The sequence below is a fragment of the Protopterus annectens genome, chromosome 13.part0 (genome assembly GCF_019279795.1).
Source record: "Protopterus annectens isolate FY-2018-M chromosome 13.part0, PAN1.0, whole genome shotgun sequence".
In the NCBI taxonomy this organism is placed as follows: Eukaryota; Metazoa; Chordata; order Ceratodontiformes; family Protopteridae; genus Protopterus; species Protopterus annectens.
Window position 1 is genome coordinate 345,117,211 of NC_056747.1, and position 22,020 is coordinate 345,139,230.

The window sequence follows — 22,020 nt, forward strand, 5'->3', positions numbered from 1 at the left end:
CAAAGAATGTTTGTGTTACTGTTTTGTTTAGCAGACATTCTTAAGACTTTTGAATTGTGGTAATAAAGCAGTTCAATACATAAGTAATATCGTTATATCTTTTGCTATTTTACAAAATGTAAAATTAAAGGCAGTGCTACATTTTAGAAGTGACAGTACACTCAAAAGTATAGATCCCATGCAAGAAAAGAGTGTATCATAAATATCATATGTCATTAAAGCCACAGGTTCAACTCTCATGTTATACTTGTATAAAGGGCAGACAAGTAAAGTTACAGAATTAGATCAATTCAGCTCTAGTAATAAATATGTATACTATATGAAGAAACTTCACATACTTGTATAAAGGACAGACAAGTAAAGTAACGCCTTTCATTAGGGTCACCACAGCAGAACTCTGGTCCACTAATGATTGGCAGTGGATTTTTACAGTGCCAGTTGCCAGCTCAATGCCCAACCTTCAAAGAAGGCACACCCATTCACGCATGCACCTAGCTGCATGTCTTTAATGTCACTCGACCGCGGGGAGGACATGCAGACTCCACACAGAAGGTGCTCCAGCCGAGAATCAAATGGGAGAACCTCTTGCTGTGAGGCGACAACTAGTTCAACTCTAGTAATAAATGTGTATATGTGAACATTTCAAGATTGTATATATTTCATGCAGAAATTGCAGTTTACTAAAAACACTAGAGGCATGGACTTATGTAACTGAGTTATCAGATTACAGTAACAAAAAACCCCCAAAAAAGTAGACATGCTCACACTATTCAGTACTAACAAGTAATTAAAAGTCATCTAGTTTATAATAAAATAAGTTGCTCACAAGACACAGCCATCCAATAAACATATATGCAAAAATACATATAAAAATAAAAACTATATGCAAATAATTTGCTTATAGGAACTGCAAGAATTTAAAGAGGAAATTGTATTATAAAGATTTAAAAGTAGAGAAAGATGGTAGGGTCAGTAACAGGCTGGGGAGATTTCCTTGCCATAACTGTAGTTGCTGCAAAGATATTATTAACTCCACCACTTTTAAGAAGCAAATATATTATCGCTGAAGTGATTTAGTTATTGTTTTAACTGTGCATGTATTTGCATATAGTTTGTATTTTTGTATATATTTTTATTGGATGGCTGTGTCATGTGATCAACTGATTTTATTATAAATTGGATGACTTTTAACTACTTGTTAGCACTGAAGAAGCATAAAACCCGAAAGCTTTGCACCTATACTTTTTGTTTTAATAAATAGTTGGAGCATGTCTATGTTTGCTTTTTTGTTGTTATTGTTTTTCTTTTTCCAGCATAGTTTACCACAGTATTCCCTTTTTTGTTTGTTTTTTATCAGATTACAGGCCAGCTCAGTGAGCTGAATTAAAGACAGTACTGTATTTTATTTATTTATTTTATTTGACATTTGTTTACCAGAGCGGTCCAGTGGAGCTTTGTAGCCCATTTTCAGTGGAGGTCCAGGGAGAAAAGCTCCATATACAAGAAAGTAAAATATATTGCACTATTGTATATATGTACAGTGACAGATATGAATTGTTTATGCTTTCACAAGAAGAAGACAAGGCAAAATGACTTTCAGACTAATAGTAGTATAACACCATACATTGGTTACATCTGTCACAAAAAGAAGACTTGTAGTAGCACAACAATATACAGTGGTTACATATGTCACAGTTTTGCATACAAAGTAAAACTTGTAGGATAAATTAGTGAGAAACTACAGGATTAACATGGAATTAAACAGCACATAGTCAAAGTTTCAAAACAGGTATACAGCAGCTTGAGGGTTTTAGTGTGAGTAGTTCTGAAAGTCTGTGGATGAGGTGATGAGCAAGAGCAGGGATGGGAAGAGCTTGAAGATGAGGTGATATGGTATATTAGCCTAGGGATATACAGGAACATGTCCAGTTGTCATTTAGGTGAGTTTTAAGTACATTTTTGAATGAGGTGGGGGTTCATATTAAAAATACTCTGAGGGCTAGAGTTTCATTTTTTAGATTTTATTTGAATAAAGGGAGTCTTCAAAGTTGTTGTTTGATTTGGTGACTTTTTGCAGGAATTTGTTAGAAGATCTTACGGCTCTGTTGTTAGTTTGGGTTTGTACTAAGTTTTGGAGATACATTTATTATGCTGGTACATGATAGAATGGGTTATAGTAATTTGGCTGAAAGCCAAGAGGTTAGTTAGCGCTAGCCATTTTAGTTGATAGAGAGCCATGCAGTGATGGGTTCTGTTAGGAGGATTAGTGGTGAATTTGGCAATTTTGTGGTAGCAAGTCTCTAGCTTATTTAGGTCTGTTTTTCTAAAGTTCATGAAAATTGGATTGGCATATAATAGGGTGGATAGAACGTGTGTCCTGGAGATCGCTTGTCTGGAGGAGTTGGTAAGGCTTGATTCAATACAGGGGACCTAACCTGATGTGGGCTTTTTTTAATAATGTGACACAGATATTTGTCAAATTTCAGACGGCTATCAGTGGTGACACTTAGTAGTTTTGTTTCTGTGACTGGTTCGATTACTGTGTTGCTGGAAGAGATGGCTCTAAAATGCTGTTTGTGGGTGTTGGCTTTATTGTGGCTGCATTGGAAAATCATTAATTTGGTTTTGTTGGGATTTAGTATGAGTCAAAGGCTGTGTAGGTAGGATTTCAAGGGTCTATGTTAGAAAACCGAAAATGCAAACTCTTGAACGCTCACATGAGCGAATAATCAAAAACTCAAAATTGGTATTGTGGGGGGCTGCACCCTCCCACTAAATATATAGTCCTACTCCAAGATCGCACTACATTGAAGAAAGGGCAAATATTCTGATCTTCACTGTACTGCAATCCCAAAATACCACTTTCAAGTTTCTGATTATTTGCTCATGTGAGCATTCGAGAGTTTGTGTTTTCGTCTTTCCAAAGTAGACCTGGATTTCAATGGCAGAGAAGGATTTTTGGTGGTTTCTTGTAGCTGAGGTAGGCAGAGTGCACAGCAGATGACAGTGGAGTCATCTGCATATTGGATGAGGGTGGCAAGGTTGGTGGTTGAGTGAAGTTTGTTTGTAAAGATAGAGAAAAGAAGTGGGCCTAGTATAGATCCTTGTGGGACACTAACAGTGACTGGTAGCAGAGATGAGAGATCTTTTTGCCACTTCACAGCCTGTTGGTGATTGGAGAGATATCTGTGGAACCAGGAAAGGGATTCCTGGGACAAGTTGAGGGAGACGAGCTCATATTATGAGCTTTTGGTGGGATACTGTGTTGAATGCTTTACACATATCTGGAAAGATAGAGGAGATATGTTTCCTTTTGTTTTGAGTTGGTTTATGGTGTTGGTAAAGCTGAGGAGTGCAGTTGTGGTGCTATGTTTTGGGGGGAAACTGTGTTGAGAATTGGACAGTGGATTATTTCATAGTATGTCATCAAGCAGTTGAGCATGGATACATTTTTCCAAAAGTTTCGAAAGAGGTGACAGAATGGAAATTGGCCTAAAATTAGAGGGTTCTAGTGGGGATCCATCTTTGTGTAGAGGGATTACATATGAAATTTTCAAGATCTTTGGGGTGTATTGCTCAGTTACGGACCTATTGATTAATACTAATATGTGGTAGTAGATGACATCAGTTGCCAATATGAGATATTCATTTAGTAGCTGATTAGCTGTGAGTGATGTTGATTTTAGCTTGGTTAATAATTTTTTTATCTTGTCTGTCTGGACAGGTTTGAGCAAGAGAGTAGTGCTGGTAACACTGGATGTTGGTGGGGTGGTAAGAGGGGTATTATGGTTGTCTTTTATAAGTGAGGGGACAGCATTGATGAACAATGAGTTGAATTGGGTGGCTTTAGTTTTTTTGAGTTCTTGTGGATTCTTATGATGTAATTGTTGGATTCTGGTACAGTAGAGTTTTTTTTCATTCTTAATTTTTTTTTGGATTTATTTCTTAAGTGATGATAAATATCATAGGTTGCCTTATTTTTGTCAGACTGATATTGGAACCAGAGTTTGTCTCTTTGTTTCAGTAGTTTGGTTTCTTTAGCGAGCCATGGGCAGAAGTTATCTTTAGTTCTAACATTCCTGATGGGGACCAGGTTATTGAAAATCTCTAGGAATTTGTTGTGAAGTATTCGACAGCTGAGTCTAAAGGGAAATATTTCAGAGGGGACCGGTTACAGTTTTGAAGGAGGTGTTTGAAGGTAAGTATAGAACAATTTATTTTGTTGTATACTTGTTTTTAAGTTGTATTTTTTAGGATTGATACTGTGCCTCAGGATCTAGGTTGGCAGGTGCTCACTTAGGCTGTCTGGGAGGCAACCTGTGTGGTAAGATTAGTGATGGTTTATTAGTTAGGATCCAGTAAAGAGTATACTGCTTGTCACTGTGTTTATCCACCCTAGTTGATGGATGTATCATCTGAGTTTATCCATGCAGGTTTAAGTAGTTGGTTGGATTGTCTGTGGAACAAGTTTGCCAATCGATACTGAAGGCCCCTAATATTATTATTTCTTGTATAAGTGTAGTGGATGCCCATAATAGTAGGTTTTCAGTTATGGGGAGTTTATTGCTGGGTGGGATGTATACTGATAATATATCTATATGTTTATTGTGGTTGATTTCTAGACGAGAAGCTAGTAGTTCTGTATTTATTTATGTACTATTGCTCTGTATGTATTTACTGATGCCACCAATAAAAGTGAAAAATATGTGAGCACATAAATTATAAAGTTATGGAAGCGTCTGAAGTATTCATTGTTAAAACCACTGAATGTGACAGCAGCATTTGTAGACTTAGTATACTTATAAGGTTAAAAGGTGTGTTACTGATACCACAGGATGCATTATTTGCTAAAAAGATATTCATTTCTGGACTCCAAATTGCAATTGTCCCTACACATATAACAAGTGACAGAGAGATTTACTTACAACTTAGGAAAGGTCATATCTAATGAACAAAATAATTGAATACATAGACAATTATAACTTGGTTGTCGATCATAAGCAAGTTGGTGATATGTTCAATAAATGGATTCAAGAAATCCACTCACCTTTACTTCTCACCATACCTATCAACTACTATAATTTAGTGATAGCAGCATACCTCTCAGCCTCCTAATGCAAACAATCTGTCAGTATTTTCTGACTTCAATCTTAAACGACTTACCAAAAATTTGGCAGAAAAACACAACTTTACGAAAAACAGACCAACAATATGAGGCAAAAATATGGACATTCTGCAAAAATCTGTTCAGTGAGAGGTATAGTAGGACCCCCCCCCCCTCCGAGTAAGTTACACCTCACAGATTTACAGATATTGGTCATAAATTGAAGTAAGTCTATACAAACACAATGGGTCACTAATCATATGGGGTCTTGTATCTTAAGTTATTCTGATCTGAAAATTAAAGAAATATTCGGGCACCGTGATTTTTAATGCTCAGATGTACGATTCTCACCTTTCGTTGTCGAGGTGAATTTATTCATCTGTGTTACATAGGGTTACCACCTGTCCCACTTTGCGAGGGACAGTCCCTCTTTGGGCAGTTGTGTCCTGCATAAAAATTGAAAAAAATGGCAAATGTCCTGAGATATTAGGACAAACATATTTCCTATATTTTATGTAACAGCTGCATAAAACAGTTATTGTGTTTCTGAAACACCTAAATGTTATAAGAAACAGAATTGTTTGTCTTTCGGCTTTTCGGCCCTTCGGCTAAGGGTCGCCACAGCGGAACTCTGATCCGCTAATGATTGGCAGTAGATTTTTACGAAACTCTGAGGTGCCAGCTCGATGCCCAACCTTCAACGAAGGCACACCCATTTACGCACGCATGTCTTTCGAACGCTACCCAACCACGGAGGATATGCAGACTCCGCACAGAAGGCACTCCTAAGCCAAGCCGAGAATCGAACGGGAGAACCTCTAGCTGTTAGGTAACAACGCTACCGCTGTACCACCGTGTTATAAGAAACAGAATATGCAACTAAAATGCTACAAGAATAAGCGTTTATTTAGGCAAAAAAAGTGAAGTTCTGTCATTTGTACTGGCCGTGGGTATGTTTTGCCTTGCAAAGTCTGACGTTTGTACAAAAAATGTCCCACTTTAGGCACTGGAAAAGGTGGCAACCCTAGTGTTACAGACAGAATTACCACCTTCTGTCCCTCTTTATGCAGGGCTGTCCCTACACGAGCAGTCGTGTCCTGCAAAATAAAATAAAAAAGTGTCCCAAGATGCAGTTATTTTACCTCCGAAACACCTTAATCTTATACAAAACAACTCAAATACTAGAAGTGTACCCTTTCCATTGTATGTAGTTGTGGTTTGTCCTGCAAAAATCTCACGTTTCCATACAAAATATCTCACTTTGGATATATGAAGAAGTTGTAATCCTTATTACAAGATAACTTCTTATGTATAAATGCTTTTGTTCTTTTTAATTCCGCAACCCCAAATAATATCGGGTACACTCGGAGATATTCGGCAGTTTCCGCTTCACTATTAGATTTCCCCGGTTATACTTCTACTCGCTGGTGCTGCCGGGAGTGGAAGATGGCTGCTTTCGGAATTTTGAGTTATGAGCACCGACCCCTGAAGCGGCCACGGTTGGGACCTCCTGACGTTTATCCCCAAGACCCAAAGCAAAAAGAGGTAAGGCTGTCAAGCTTGAAGTGTACGGCATATAAGGAAATCGGTGCATAGCAGTTGTTAGATGATGGTTATTTCCCAGTGGAACAGTCTGTGAGGTAGAATTGGAGCCCAGCATGGGTCCCTATGGGGCTTATTGTACTTCAGGCATTTGCTTTGTGAAATTGCATAAAGTCAAATGTCTTGTATTGTAGCGTGTATGTTCTTTAATTCTGTTCTTTTAAATCTGAAGTTGCAAGCATTTTGAATGGTCATATTTTCAGGTCTATGCAGTGAAAAGCTCATTGTTCTAAAGACGAGAAGAGGCGCTATAGATTTTTGATTTAATTAAAAAAATGAAGCTGCTGCGGTTAAAAGAATTTAAAAAAAAGTATGGTCATGTATGGTGTCACTTTCTCCTGTATTGACGTTTAGTGTGCTTTGAGATATCTGTCCGTAGTATGGTGAAACGCAAAGTGCAAGACCTTAGTTTTGAATACATTGCTTACTAGTTTGCTGAAAATATAGATAAAAGACTTACAGGGAGTACCCGCATACATATTATTAAAGTTTCGTCCACAATCTTTCTGATTCTATTTAACTCCTACGTAAGTGGTGTAATAGTTTTTAGTAGTATGTCTTGGCTTGTTGAGGGGCAGGGTCTGTCTGAAAAGGATTGTTTTAGTTAGCATACCTGTCTGATTAAAAACATAAACGCATAAATACCGTCGAACGATTGGAGGATGAGATAAGTAACTTTGGTTTTGGACTTTGATAGGTATTTCTTCTTGCAGTGAAAGTTACCAGGAGCCAACTCTTTCAGTGGGTACTTAAAGCAGTCAGTGGGATGTTCTGCTCAAGCAGCATAGGTAGTACTTATGCTGTTTGAAGCATCAATAGCTGGACTGTCTTAATCTATAGCCACCCTTCTCTGCAAATAGCATGACCCCGAGGATAGTTATATTAGTTGGGGGTGGTGGTTGTTTATTCACAATAACCCCATTATACAATACAATGCCCCGTTTGGTATGTACCTCTCAAGACATCTGCAACAACTGGAAAGGCGCAGAAATACCTCTCTAAAAGAATCACAGTCCTAAAGCAGATGTCCTACGCTGACCGCCTTAAAAAAACTCCAGCTATACTCTGTCGCATATAGTCTACTCAGAGGCGATCTCTGCTTAACATACAAAGCCATGCCAATCCCAGAGCTGTTGGACATGCTACACTTAAAGAAATCCCAATCCCTCAGAGCCACAAGCTCCAGGGATCTAAACCTTGTCATCACGATAAACAAATGCTTAAGGGATAGGTTCCTGACCCAGAGACTCCCCAGACTCTGGAATAGATTGCACATGCGTGTCAAGTAGAGTGCCTCTTAGGCCCCCTTCAAAAGGAACCTTGACGACTGGATGGGAGAAAGGAAATTCCCCCTGGGGATCACGTCAGTCGCCCTGCTAGACAGGGGTCCAGGGAAGTAAATAGTGTGGGAAGAAATAGCCAGGGAATTTTGGCTAGGATTGTATAGGCCCTAGGGCTGATAGCCTAGTACCAACCTATGAACACTGACCACACTTGACAGACAGAATCATTTGGAAAGTGGGGTAGCAGTTCAGAAAGATTAAGTATGCAAACAAGTAACACCTGGTTGCTTATAAGCAGGCAGTATTCCCTTTTTTGAGTTTTATTTCATTTTTTTATGCATTGTATTTGTAATATTACAAGATGTTTGCTCTGAAATTGTTGATGGAGAAGTACAGAGAAGGTCAGAAGGAGTTGCATTGTGTTTTTGTAGACTTGGAGAAAGCATGTGACAGGGTGCTTAGAGAGGAGTTGTGGTGTATGAGGAAGTTGGGAGTGTCAGGGAAGTATGTAAGAGTGGTACAGGATATGTACGAGGGTAGTATGACAGCGGTGGTGTGTGTGGTGGGAGTGACGGATGCATTTAAGGTGGAGGTGGGATTGCATCAAGAATCAGCTCTGAGCCCTTTCTTATTTGCAATGGTGATGGACAGGTTGACGGACGAGATCAGACAGGAGTCCACGTGGACTATGGTGATTGCAGATGATATTGTGATTTGTAGTGAGTAGGGAACAGGTGGAGGAGACCCTGGAGAGATGGAGATATGCTCTAGAGAGAAGAGGAATGAAGGTCAGCAGGACTAATGCATGTGTGTGAATGAGATAGAGGAATGGTGAGGAAGCAAGGAGTAGAGGTGGCGAAGGTGGACGAGTTTAAATACTTGGGATCAATAGTTCAGAGTAATGGTGAGTGTGGAAGAGAGGTGAAGGAGAGTACAGGCAGGATGGAGTGGGTGGAGAAATGTTAGAAGTGATTTGTGACAGACTAGTACCAGTAAGAGTGAAAGGGAAGGTCTACAAGAGGGTAGTGGGACCAGCTATGTTGTATGGGTTGGAGACAGTGGCATTGACAAAAAGGCAGGAGTTGGAGCTGGATGTGGCAGAGTTAAAGATGTTAAAGATTTGCACTGGGTGTGACAGGATTAGGAATAAGTATATGAGGGTCAGCGCAGGTTGGAAGGTTTGGAGACAAAGCCAGAGAGGCAAGATTATGTTGGTTTGGACATGTGATGAGGAGGGGTGTTGAGTATATTGGGGAAAAAGATGCTAATAATGAAGCTACCAGGTAACTGGAAAAGTGGAAGGCCTAAGATAAGGTTTATGGATGTGGTAAGAGGACGTGCAGGTGGTTTGTGTGACAGAGCAAGATGCAGAGGACAGGAAGAAATGGAAACCGATGGTCCTAATGGATAACAGCCAAAAGAAGAATTAATCAATAAATTGCTGTATTTTAGTCACACGAAGAGCTTGTTAGAAGTGGTACGTAATGACCTCTGTAGTTCAGTAACACACTAAGGATTGTTACCTCCTTTGGGAGAGGACTTGTGTTAGTTGTTTGTTCATTATTTTTCTATATTAATTCACGGATGGAAATGAAAGTAGGATTGTGTAAGTGCTACACTGAGAGGACCTTTAAAGGGTGCAGATATAGATAGGTGTGTGTGTGTGTATAAAAATATAGGTATAGATGCATAGATGTGTGTATACACGTGCATACACATAAAAATAGGTCTGTAGGCTCTTACTAGCCATAACAGATTAATCGATGATGTGTGATAAAGAATCAGTGGATTTTGTATTCAAATACAGTAGAATGTGTGGGCATTTCATGTTCCGAAAGAAGATATGTGGTGTCCAATCCCAGATTTGTCTTTTTTTTTTTTTTTCCCCCAAACTTAATTGACGCACACGTTTTGAGTTGGTGCCTTGTTTAAAAGACTCTGGAAGAAGTCCTCTTTTCTCAAGTGCAGCATATGTGTTAGTTTGATGTACATTTCCAGAAATGACAGGAAGGTGACCAGTTTTGTTGATAAATGATGTATGAAACGGTTCATTCCAGGACTTTGTGGCGAAGAGCAAACCTCTGAGTGTTCAAGAATTTTTTTGCTTTAATACACAGTTCAGAAATGTGTTTCAGCGATTGTGTATATTTTGCCAACAGATTTCATGTTCATTTTGGAGCAGAGTTTTGCACAAATTTGTGAGGTCTTGGGTTCTAGAACGTTTGTTTTCTGGTTTATGCAAGTCCATTAAAGTCTGTCAATAAGTTTTCTAGATTGAAGCCGTGTGTTTTGGAATGCATCTTGTGAAGTTGGTGTTTTTGTGCATGTTTTTGAGGGTGACTTTGACTTCCTAAGGTGTGCAGATATTTCACTACTGCTATTCCCCCCCATACTGTTTTGCACTATAAATAAGATGATAATGCAAACTTTGCTAGTCTGTGGAACATACAGTGTACAAGGAACTAAGAAGGTGACTTAAGTGTCTGATTCAGAGCAACAGTGTAGTTTAAAAAATGTTAAAATTGTCTGGCACTCAGGTTTTTCAGGTAAAGCTTCTTCTTTTGATTTTTCTCGGTTAGGGCTCGCCACAGCGGAACACTTGTCCACTCATGATTGGCAGTGGAGTTTTATGGTGTTAAGTTGCCAGCCCGACGTCCAACCTTCCACAGAAGGCGCACACACGTACGCACTCATACATAGGGCCAATTTAGATTATACAATCCACCTACAGCATGTCTTCGGGATGTGGGAGGAAACCCATGCGACCACAGGAAGGATAATGCAGACTCTGCCAGAAGGCACCCCAGCCGAGGATCGAACCAGAGAACCTCTTGCTGTGAGGCGGCAATGCTAACCACTGCGGCTGCCCTTTTTTTTTTTATTTCAGGTAAAGTTGCTGAGCTTTAAATATTACCTAGCATAACAAATTCTTTTGAACAGAAGTTTTTTATTTACAGCAGTTGGAGGACCAAGAAAACACATCAGCATCACTGAAATTGCTGATATAGATTTATATTGGTTTCCATATTCTGTACCTAAAATTGTATCGCATTTTGTTTCTCTTACAGTGTGAAATGTTGTGTACGTAGTGCCTTAAAAAGAAATAACATGAATACAGTTGTACATAAAGCATCAGTGAATTTAGTACAGTGCTGTTAGTATGTACTACAGTATTGCAGTAGAATTGAAGCACAAGTAAGGTGCTTTTTTAATTTTCCTTTTTTGTGCAAATGTGTCATTAAGACTTTTTGTAGTAAGTGGCTCAATAGAAGCCTTGTATCCATTTGGTATGTGGCTCAATAGAAGCCTTGTATCCATTTGGTATTTAGATTAAAACAGTCACCTGTATCAGCAGCCTTTACTATTTTCAGCTTTAGTCAAGGGTAGAGTACCTTTTTGTCCATGTTTAAGAGAAATTGGTGCTGGAGATGACAGCATCTGAATAATTTCTCATCTTTTGTGTAGCACAGGTTTCCTCTTGAACCATGTACTTCAGACTGCTTATCAGTAAAGCAGTGAGTTTTCCAATTCCTATCTTATCCTTGCAGTTTTGCTGGGGATGCGTTATAGTACAACTTTTACATGTCAAAGTTCAGATTTACCTCTTGCAAGGCAAGTTGTAAGTTTTGCGGTTTCCTGTAGGTCTGCTGTCTTTTTTTTTCTATGACTATGTGCATACTGTTAATGTTCATAATAGTTTTTTCTCATATGCACAGCTTGTGATGCTTGCTTAATATCCAGAAACAATTTCTTATACTATGATGTGTTGTGCTTTTAATAAAAAACTTGCATTGGGTATTTTCTGTGATAGAGCTCAAGTGTCATTTAACTCACTCTTGCCAGTGTACCTCTGGAAGTTTGCACTGAAACTTTCAATGAGGGAAGCCTAAGCTTTTTGATGAAATTAAATTATGCCAGATATTCGCTGTTCCCCCAAATTACTAACTAGAAAAACACCTTTGCAACTATAATTCTTTATTTAAATTTAAGAACTTAGCACTGCAGCAAATTGCCTTCAAGAATGCATTCATTTTGTTTTGGAACCAATTAAATTGATTAAGAGACCTTTTAACCATTTTTTTTAGGCTTGGAAGCTTAAAGGTACATTATAGAACTTTTACTAAACATCAATTCAGACAAACAAATCTATATATAACTCGGAACTTTACAGTAAGTGCATTTAAAGTTCATTTTCCCATCTTTTGGTTGAAAATGTGCCATACATGAAAATCTTACCTCTGTATATAATACTTTGTCTCATGAATTTATTTATAATTTATCTAATCAGGATTAAAAAAAACAAAAACCTCTGCTTTAGATTTCTGTTACGAAATTGTCACTGGACTTGTAGCCCTAGCTTGTTTTTATATCGCATATGTTCCAATTGATCTAGGATTTTTGATCGAAAGATCAAAAGTCCGAATTCATTATCACCGAAAGTGCTTTTCACCGAAAAAGCACTTGCAGTAAAGTATGTTTAAAAACATAAAATATGAAGTTAAACCTACTTGTATGCAGGGGGCAAGCCCCTCTGCATCCCCCTACTTTAATACTCTTACTCAGAGGTCGCACTACAGTGGGGAAAAGGGAATTTTCCCCTTTTTTCTGCATGACCGGCACAATGAGCGTACTTCTCTGAAAGTGCTGCTTCAGTGAACAACATTTTCTGTGAAGTATGCTCTGTGACTTCTGCTTCAGTGGAAAGTGCATTCGGCGATCTGTACGGATCCCATTCCAATATACGTTCCACACCTATTAGTTTGTCCAATATAATATTTGTTATAAGTGCATTTTTAAAGCATATACCACTGCACTTTGATAAGTTAAAAGTACCCATTTGGACAAACTTGTGACAGTACAGAAATCCCTCACTTTTTTTATCCATATATTTACAAACCAAGCAACCTTTACAACAATGCAGGTTTTTTCTTTTCTTTTTATTGGAATGCGTTAAGCAATGTTCAGTTCTAGAGGAATTTCGATATGAGCTTTTTAATTTTACAGCCCTCAAAACTTCATCTGACTATTGTGTGCTCTCAAGAATCTGTGTAACCCTTCAATAAAGGGGGCATACCTAGTCACAAAATAAACATCTTCCCTTATTCTTAAATAGTTGAGAGCACTTCTTTTACTGCAGCTTATTCCAAGATACTTTGAATTGCATAGCTGAATAGCTTTAAGAATCTGCCATTATATTTTCTGGGTCTTGTAGTTAAAAAAAAAAAAAAAAAAAAAAAAAATATTCAGCTTCACCACAGCATAAATGTTTAGCCCTAAAACATCCCCCAAATGGCAGGAAATTAAGATGCACTGGAAGAGCATTTTGAGGCTTCTAAGTATTGGCTGCATTAGGTTTCCTGTATAAAGTCTTACTAATAAGCCCTTCAATAATAAAAAAAATCTTTGCATCTAAGTAAGATATTACCACTTTGTGCACCATGTAAGTAAAAGACAAACCTACCCTATTATTTTGTAAGCATGTTGTAAACTCATAAAATGTACCCCTAACAATAAAAAAATTAATGCAACTCTTATAAAATACTACATTATTTTTATGAAAAGAATCCTGATACATAAATGTCTCCTCTAATTTACCCTAGTATACATTTGCGTAATTGGGAGCAAGTTTGGCACCCTTTGCTGTGCCACAAATATCTTTTTAAAAAAAGATGTCTCAAAAGCAATTAACAAAAAAAAATTCATTTAACTCCTTAATTTCTGGTAACCCCTTTGCATCTTTTAAAAAAAATAGGCCACTGCTTCTATACACTGTCCGTGTTCAATGAAGTTATACGTAGATGTTAATCTAAAGTGACCCAGGAAAGTGTCCTGCCTTTGTATATCTTTAATGAGCTGTAAAGAGCATGGTATCGTGGCTGAGTGTGTAACACTTGCACACACTGAAATACATATGGTTTCAACAACATGCCTAAAACTGTGCTAACCTTTGTAATAGTTTCCCAGGTTGGTGATCCATCTCTTTTCCAGGGGGATCATTTAATGCTGTTTTCTTATATGCTTTATCCCAAGATAGAAAAGTATACGAGGATTCAAGATCATAACCTTGTTTTACTACCCAGTTTTTCTGAGGCAATCCACCTCTGAATTAATCCTTCAACAGGAGATAACTTTATTTGAATTTCACTTTATGAATTATAATTTGACTTTAAGATATTTAATCTCAGACATATTTCTGATACTGCGGTGGTGGTGCTGCGGTAGTGTTGTTGCCTCAGTTAGACGTTGCCCATTCGATTCTCAGAGCGTCTTCTGTGTGGCGACATGCGTGAACGGGCGTTCCTTCGTTGAAGGTTGTGCGTTAGGCCCGGCAAGCCAGCACGTAAAACTCTACTGCCAATCATTAGTGGACCGGAGTTCCGCTGTGGCGACCCCTAACCGGGAAAAGCTGAAACAAACAAATCTCAGACATATTTCTGTATTCTATCCTATTGATAATCACTCTTAACCCTTTCATCTGCTGGTTTATCACTGCAGATGTATTAATTTGTACAATTTTCAGTGTACCACTCATCTTTAGACGTATTTTGTAAAATTGGTGCATTTGTATATGTATTTTACTATACTATTAAAAAGATACAGCTTTATTAGAAAAATGTGGTACAAACCTTTCATGAGTAGTAATGTCAAGAAAAAAAGATTAATGGGTTTTACTTTTCATTTTCATTGGCTCTAAGATAAAGGGAGTTTTTTTTTTAACCTTTTGGGAACTCTTGAAGATTTAACAATGCGCTAAGTTCTTAAGTTTAAATGAAAGAATTATAGTTGCCAAGATGTATGTTTCTCTAAAATCAAATTATGTCCTTACATTTCAAAAGAATTCATATTTCTGGATCTATAGGGATTACTCTGGGACACCAGAGAGCTCCAAAAATGCAAGACTGCTACAATTAACACAGTTCCCACAGTATCTGTGACACAGAAACATCTGTGTCTCGCCTACTAAGCCTGTAAGACGTAACACTCAAACTAAATTTTCAAGTCATTGGAGAGACTATAGTGAGACACATGGTTGTCCCACTCACCAGGTTGGACAATTTATTTTATTTTATTTATTTTATTTTACATTTGTTAACCGGGCTAGTCTAACTGGATACATTTCCATTTTCAGCAGAGGCCCGGGGAGAAAAGCTCCACATATAGACAAAAGAGGTATTACATTAGCAAAAAAAAAAAACAGATTACACTCTGGTAGGACGTAGACAATAAACATAATTACCAAAAGAATAGGACTTTAAATTCCTAGACAATGTAAATAGCAACATGTTAAGGCTTATTACATCTTTTAAAACCAAGAAGAGAAAAGTGCAAGACCAAGGAAAAAGAAACAACGATAGATAGAGCAGATTTATAAAAGATATATAGTTTCTGGACAAGAGTCATAGTCATATAGAGGAAAGATATAGGGGAGAGGTCCATATATGGTAAAGGAAGAGAGCTAAGGGAGAAAGCAGGAGGCACAAAAGAATAGAGAGAGAAAAAAAAAAGAGGGTTAACTAAGGAAATTAACTTTCTAATCAGGATTAGAGCAGGGGCACATCCAGTGGCTTTTAAGGTAGATTCTAAGTTTTTGTTTAAACAGAACAGTAGATGCAATGGAAGTAAGTTCGGTAGGAAGTTGATTCCAGTGTTTACCAGTGGAATTTGAGAAGAGGGAATCACCAGCTAGGTTATTAGATTTGGTTAAGGTGACTAGCCGTTTATTTGATGAGCGGAGTGAGTTCAGATTAGAATAAGGGGTTAAGAGGTTAGAAAGTACAGGTGTGTTATGAGGTTGGTAGAAAGCTCTTTGGACAAATGTGAGTTGGGAAAGAAGCAGCATGTTTGTCAGTTCAAGCCAGTTAAGTTGCTGCTGATTCAGACAGTGGTGAGTTCTGAAAGGCTTACCAGTAACAAATCTAGCTATATTATTGTAAGTGGTAGACAGTTTGGAGAGATTGTTTTTCTTGAGGTTAGTATAGATTGGTGAGGCATAGAGAAGAGTGGAAATAAGGTGAGAGTGGGCAAGAGTAACTTTGGCTGGGGAGGTTAAGAAAGTTTTAATTCTATAGAGAGAGCCAAGTTTCCTGTTTACAGATTTAATGGTATTGTTGATATGACAGTCAAAGGAAAGATTGTTGTCGATTGTGACGCCTAGCAGTTTAGTAGTAGAATCAGGTGATATAAGGGTTCCATTATTAGATAAGATAGTGAAGTCTAATGTAGGGGATCTGGTAGTAGGCCTAAAAAGTAAGAGTTTGTTTTTTTTTGCGTTTAGGAGGAGGCAACGTTTTAAGAACCAAGTTTCAACTTTGGAAAATACAGTTTGAGTATTAGTTTGAAGTTCAGAAATGGATTTAGCAGAGCAAATTAGTGTGGAGTCATCAGCGTATTGTATGCATGTAGCTTGGGGAATAGCTACTTGTAAGTCATTTATAAAGAGGGAGAAAAGAAGGGGTCCGAGAATAGAGCCTTGGGGTACCCCAAGTGAAATTGGGAGAAGAGATGAGAGTTTGTTATCCCAGAGGACGGCCTGTTTCCTGTTAGTGAGAGAGGATCTAAACCAGTAGACAACTTTAGATTCTAAGGATAGAGATTCGAGAATATTTAAGAGGAGAGAGTGGTTGACCATGTCAAAGGCTTTGGACAGGTCAATAAAAAGAGCTGAAGACAGGATGTTATTGCGATTCTTGTTAATAAAGTCAGTAAAGGAGAGGAGAGCGGTAGTTGTGCTATGAAAAGGCCTAAAGCCATGTTGACAGTTAGAAAGAATGTTATTTGTTATTAAGTGGTTCATTAACTGATGGTGCACACATTTTTCCATGATTTTTGCAAGTGGGGACAAGAGAGCTATGGGCCTATAATTAGAATATTCATAGGAGTTACCTCCTTTATGTAAGGGTATGATGTGAGAGATTTTCCATATGTCAGGTATGGTTGCTTCATTTACAGTTCTATTAATAAGGATGGATATGGGATAGGCTATTTCAGAGGCTGCTTTTTGAAGGAATTCAGATGGAAGCTGGTCAGCCGAGGGGGTACATGGTTTGAGTTTGTGGATACATTTCTGTATAAAGGTAGTAGAGATGGGTTGTAGCCTGAAGGTTGGTAGTTTGAGGGATGCAAGGTCAGGGATACTAGTGTTGTCACTAGAGAGATGGGAGGCCAAGGAATTAATAGTATCAATAAAGAAAGAGTTGAAAGTATTGGCAGTATCAAGGGAGGAATTCTTTTCAGACCCGGAAGGGGACGGGGTGGTAGTCTGTCCAGGGTGAAGGAGTCTGTTTAGGGTTGACCAGAATTTTTGAGGGTTATTGTGTTTTGCTTGCTGGAGATTACTATAATAATTCTTTTTATCAGAGAAGATAGCTTTTTTGGTACTGTTTGTTAGTTGCCTAAAGGTCTGTTGGTCTATGGGAGATTTGGTGGTTCGCCATTTTTTCCAAGATTTGTTTCTAAGTAACATTTTTTGTCTTGTATCTTTAGATAGCCAGGGGGCAGGTTTAGATTTAATTCGGATGGAACGTTTTGGTCCGTGATTATCTAGTATTGTTAGGAATGTGGTGTTAAAGTATAGAACAGCTTCTTCAAGAGGAAGTGTCTTTAGTGGGTTCCAGTTACAGGCATTTAGTTCAGTTTTAAATTGAATAGGGTTGAAGCATTTGAGATCATGTAGGGTCTTATACATAGGAGAATTGTTAGAGGCATTTTTTTGTCTTATAATATAGGTTAGATTGTGGTCACTAAAGTCATCAGGTAGCATTCCGGACTGATAGTTTAGTTGAGGTTTGTTAATGAGAATCCAATCTAGAATACTTTTTGTTGTTAGGTTTGTTGATCCTAGTGGAGGTGTTTATTATCTGAGTAAAGCCATGGAGATTAATATGAGAAGTTGGGTTATCAGTGTTTATTGAGGACCAGTCAAGGTTGAGGTCTCCAAGTATTATAGTTTCTTGTGGGTAGGTGGAAGTGAGGCAACTGAGGATATTTTCTATGGAAGTAGAGTTATTTCCAGGAGGTAGATATATACAGATAATATAGATTGATTTTTTAGGGTTTAGTTGTAGCTTTGAGATAGGAAGTTCAGTATTGGTAATGTCCAGGAAGTTCAGTATTGGTAATGTCCAGGTTATCATAGGGTACTAATGTTAAATTTAGTTCAGTTTTAAATAGTAGTGCCACTCCTCCGCCTTTTTTAGTTTTGCGGTCGAGTCTCAAGATATTGTAACCTGGAGGAATGATTTCATTATCTTGAGTATAAGGTTTTAACCAGGTTTCAGTTAAACAGAGAATATCAAAGGAGTGGTGTTCAAGAAGGGAGTGGAGATGGGTGATTTTGTTATTGACACTTCGGATATTAAGGTGCCCTATGAGTAGAGTATTTGCATTGGAGGTTTGTAGTTGAAGGGATGAGTTTAGTGTAGCAGGTATGGTGTCAGATGAAGTAGTTAAGGGCCCTGGGTTGGGGTGGATGTCCCCATCTGCCAAGGTAGAGTGGTTAAATTCCAGGTAAGCTTTGTTAGGAAAGTTTAGTAAGTATTTTAGTTTCCTAAACCAGAGATTTTGAATTTTAATGTGAGACAGCCTATGATATTTGGCTAGGAGATAGCTAGAGGTAGATGTAATGTTTAAATGAGTGAAGTTTAGGCTTTTGAAATCAGAGGCAGTATGTTTGGGAGAGTAGTTAAAGTGGTAGCTAGGATTTAATTCATAACAGGTCAGGAAGTAGGGTAGTGTGAGAGCAAGAGAAATAATGAGCATAAGTGTTAGTTTTAACAGAGTAGTTTTTGTTACAGAGGTCTTGGGTGGAGGTTTGTAAGTTTTAGTGGACATGTTGAGGTGAGAATGAAAGGAAGAGACGAAGGGGCCTAGGCTAAGATTGTAGAATAAGTAAGAGAAGCTAGATGGAAGAGTCAGAGTATGTAATTAGCTTTGGGTGGGTAGGAGAGAGACAAGGAGGAAGGCCCGGTCAGCTGCCTGTCTGGTGTTTGGGATTCGTCCTCTCATGCATGCACTCAAGTCTCTCGGCAACAAGAACCATTATGAGACTGTCATAGTTCATGTTGGTGTGAATGACCCGAGACGTACCTCACTATATGAAGAGAGTACATGTCTCAAGCAGGTAAGTCCCTAGCCTTGACCATATTAACCTCACATAAAATGATGCACAGTATAAACAATCAAAATGATTGATTTCAATAATTGGCTTAGTTTTTGGTGCCATTCAAAGGGAGTGCAATTTCTCTTAGCCTGGTCGACAAACCTCCCTGCTTTGCCAGAGATAGTTTGCACCTGGCACCTTTAGGCTTTCAGCTGCTGGCAAAGGCTCTTGCCTCCCTCATAGTGCCTTTTTAGGCAAGGTGTCTAAAGCAAGCTTACCAACATTAAATTTGCCAATCCATAACAAAGTAGGGTCATGCTGCTAAATGCTAGGAGCTTAAACCAAAAACAGTGCATCGTGCAAGCACTTCTGTCACTGAAAGATGTAGATGTCTGTCCAGTCACAGAAACCTGGTTCAAGGCCTCAGAGAGAGTACCCCGTCCTTGCAAGGCTACAATGCCTTTCAGACCACAAAATGAACGTGTGAGAATCGAAGGAGGCAGTGTTTTTCTAAATTAGAGTGAAATTTATCTCCTGTCTAGTTAGATTTGACAACTCCGTGGAGTTACTTCAAGTTCAGGTTATGGTGGTTAAGACCCCAATTCAAGTCCTAGCCAGTTACAGATCCCCCTCCTTGGGTCATGGCTCACATGAAGGCTACTTGATCAAACTGGCACTCTGGTTATGGGGGATTTCAGGGGGTGGGAGGTTAGCCTAATGGTTAAGGTGCTTACCTTAGAAACACAAGGTGCAGGGTTTGATTTTCACATGGGGGTAATTGGCTAGGCTTAAAATGGCCCCCAATGACAGTTAGCCTAGTGCTAATCTATGAATCTATGAATCCCACCATCAGCTGGGAAACCTATGCTAGCCCTGGAACAATTGCTCATACCCTGACAAGAGGACCAAACCTACTAGATCTGGTCCTCAATACATCAAATGGATGCATTACCACAGCTGTCGGACACTAATCGGTCACCTTCGAGCTGACACTGACACCAGAACTCGCAAAGGATGAAATCAGACTAAACAACTTCACCAAGGCAAAACTATACTCTCCTAGGTAAAAGTATAAATGCATTCTGAGCCCCACCCCCAGTTGGAAGTGTAACTACACCAAAGCTTACACACAACCCTGTAGAGTCCCTTGCGTAAACCTGTAGACTTGGCTGTACTAGAAAGAATCAAAGCCAGAGCCACAAGGAAAAACAAACTGCCATGGTGGACATCCAGCATCAACAAATTTACAATAAATGCAAAAAGTTGCTGTCCATGAAAACAAAGGCAAGACTGCAACAATGGAAAAGCACCGTCTTCAGCCTCAACAGGCAAATAAGACAACTTGTCAAATCCTCAAGGGGCTTTTTCAGAAAAATTTAGCTAGCATAGCCAATGATAACCATTAGCCCTTTTACAGCTGTGTATGTAGCGTAAAAGGTAGGACACAAGCATGTACAGGACTAGTAGCCAATTGTATCTCACACACTGACCCCACAGAGATGGCAAACCTGCTAGTGGATAGGTTTGATCAAAATTTCACCCCCCCCCCCCAAACCCTACACATCTGAAGAACAGATCATCAAAGCCTTGTCCAAGGCAAAAAAAACACAGCGTCTGTGGTACCAGACAGCATTCCAGACTGGCTTCTGACTTCTAAGCAGGCTAAAACATAAACTAGCACCACCATTATGTGCCCTTTTCAATCATAATTTAACCACAGGCTTTGTTCCTGCAGAATGGAGGACAGCAACAGTTACTCCCCTCCACAGAGGTGACCTAGCAACAGACCCGGGGAATTACAGGCCCATAAGCCTGACCACCCTCATCTGTAAGGCCATGGAATGTATCAATTGACCTCATAAGTAAAGATATACAAGTGACCACCAGACTGGATCCTACCCAATTCGGCTTTGTCAAGGGCAGATCTGCCTGTTAATTCTTGTGGATTTTTTCGAAAATGTGACCAGGGCCATTGATGAGGGCATATCTGTTCATGACATACTTCGACTTGGCAAAGGCTTTCGACACAGTCCCACACTTGGGCATTACTGATAAATTTATCATAATGAATGTAAACCTCCTCGTAAGATGGGGTTGCTGACTGGCTCACAAACTGGACACTATCAAAGTGGTTCACTTCAACCAGCAGACCTGTTACCAGTGGGGTGCCACAGGTGTCAGCGTGGGGCCCCCTGCTGTATGTTTATATACTTCTCTGACGTTCAGGTCAAAACTAAGGGGTTGTGGCTGACCAAGTTGGCAGACGACTGCAAACTGTGCAATTACTGAATCCCCAAATGATGTCTGTATAATCTAGGAGAGTCTTGCACAGGCCAACAACTGGTGTCTCAGTCATGGTCTCAAACTAAATGCAGAGGAATGCATCATAATTCTTCTAGGCAGAAGCCATGTTCATTCAGACTATCAAATCGACAACAATACCTTAAGTATCACAAAAGTGGTAAGGGACTTTGGGTTCACAAGTTGACCGTGACCTTAACTTTGACAACCATGTGTTTACTGTGGTAAGGAAGGCATTCTACATAGCATACTTTTAGGAAAGGCATCGCCTTGAGAGCAAAAGGGGTTTATAACCCCTCTATATACTTGGCAGTAATCTGGCCCGTAATTGAGTATAATGCCCAGTTCGACATGTTTTGTACAAAGCACATGGAGCCTTTGGAAAGACCTGCAGAGGTTTCTAATGGAGAAGATAAAGGTAGACTGCAGCATGTGCCATACACGGACCACCTAAAGTCCTTGTCACTTTACTCTGTGTCATGCAGACTTCTTAGAGGAGACTTGTGCCTAGCTTACAGAGCAATCTTGGGCCCAAACCTAATGAACTTGCTGCATATCCGTAAATCAAACGAGACTAGGACCACCCATTCCAGGGATTTAAATATAGCCTGCGACTTAAATCTGTTCCTCGT

At 39.0% G+C, this 22,020-nt stretch overlaps 1 protein-coding gene across 1 annotated transcript in view; it reads left to right on the forward strand.

Moving 5' to 3' along the window:
* Window positions 1-6,525: 6,525 nt before the first annotated feature.
* Window positions 6,526-22,020, forward strand: part of MED12 (mediator complex subunit 12) — a 4,088,267-nt gene continuing 4,072,772 nt past the window's right edge. Inside the window, exon 1 of the mRNA XM_044054827.1 lies at window positions 6,526-6,649. Within this exon, the coding sequence (XP_043910762.1) occupies window positions 6,551-6,649 (99 nt within the window). The 5' untranslated portion in view covers window positions 6,526-6,550. The remainder of the gene's footprint in view (window positions 6,650-22,020) is intronic.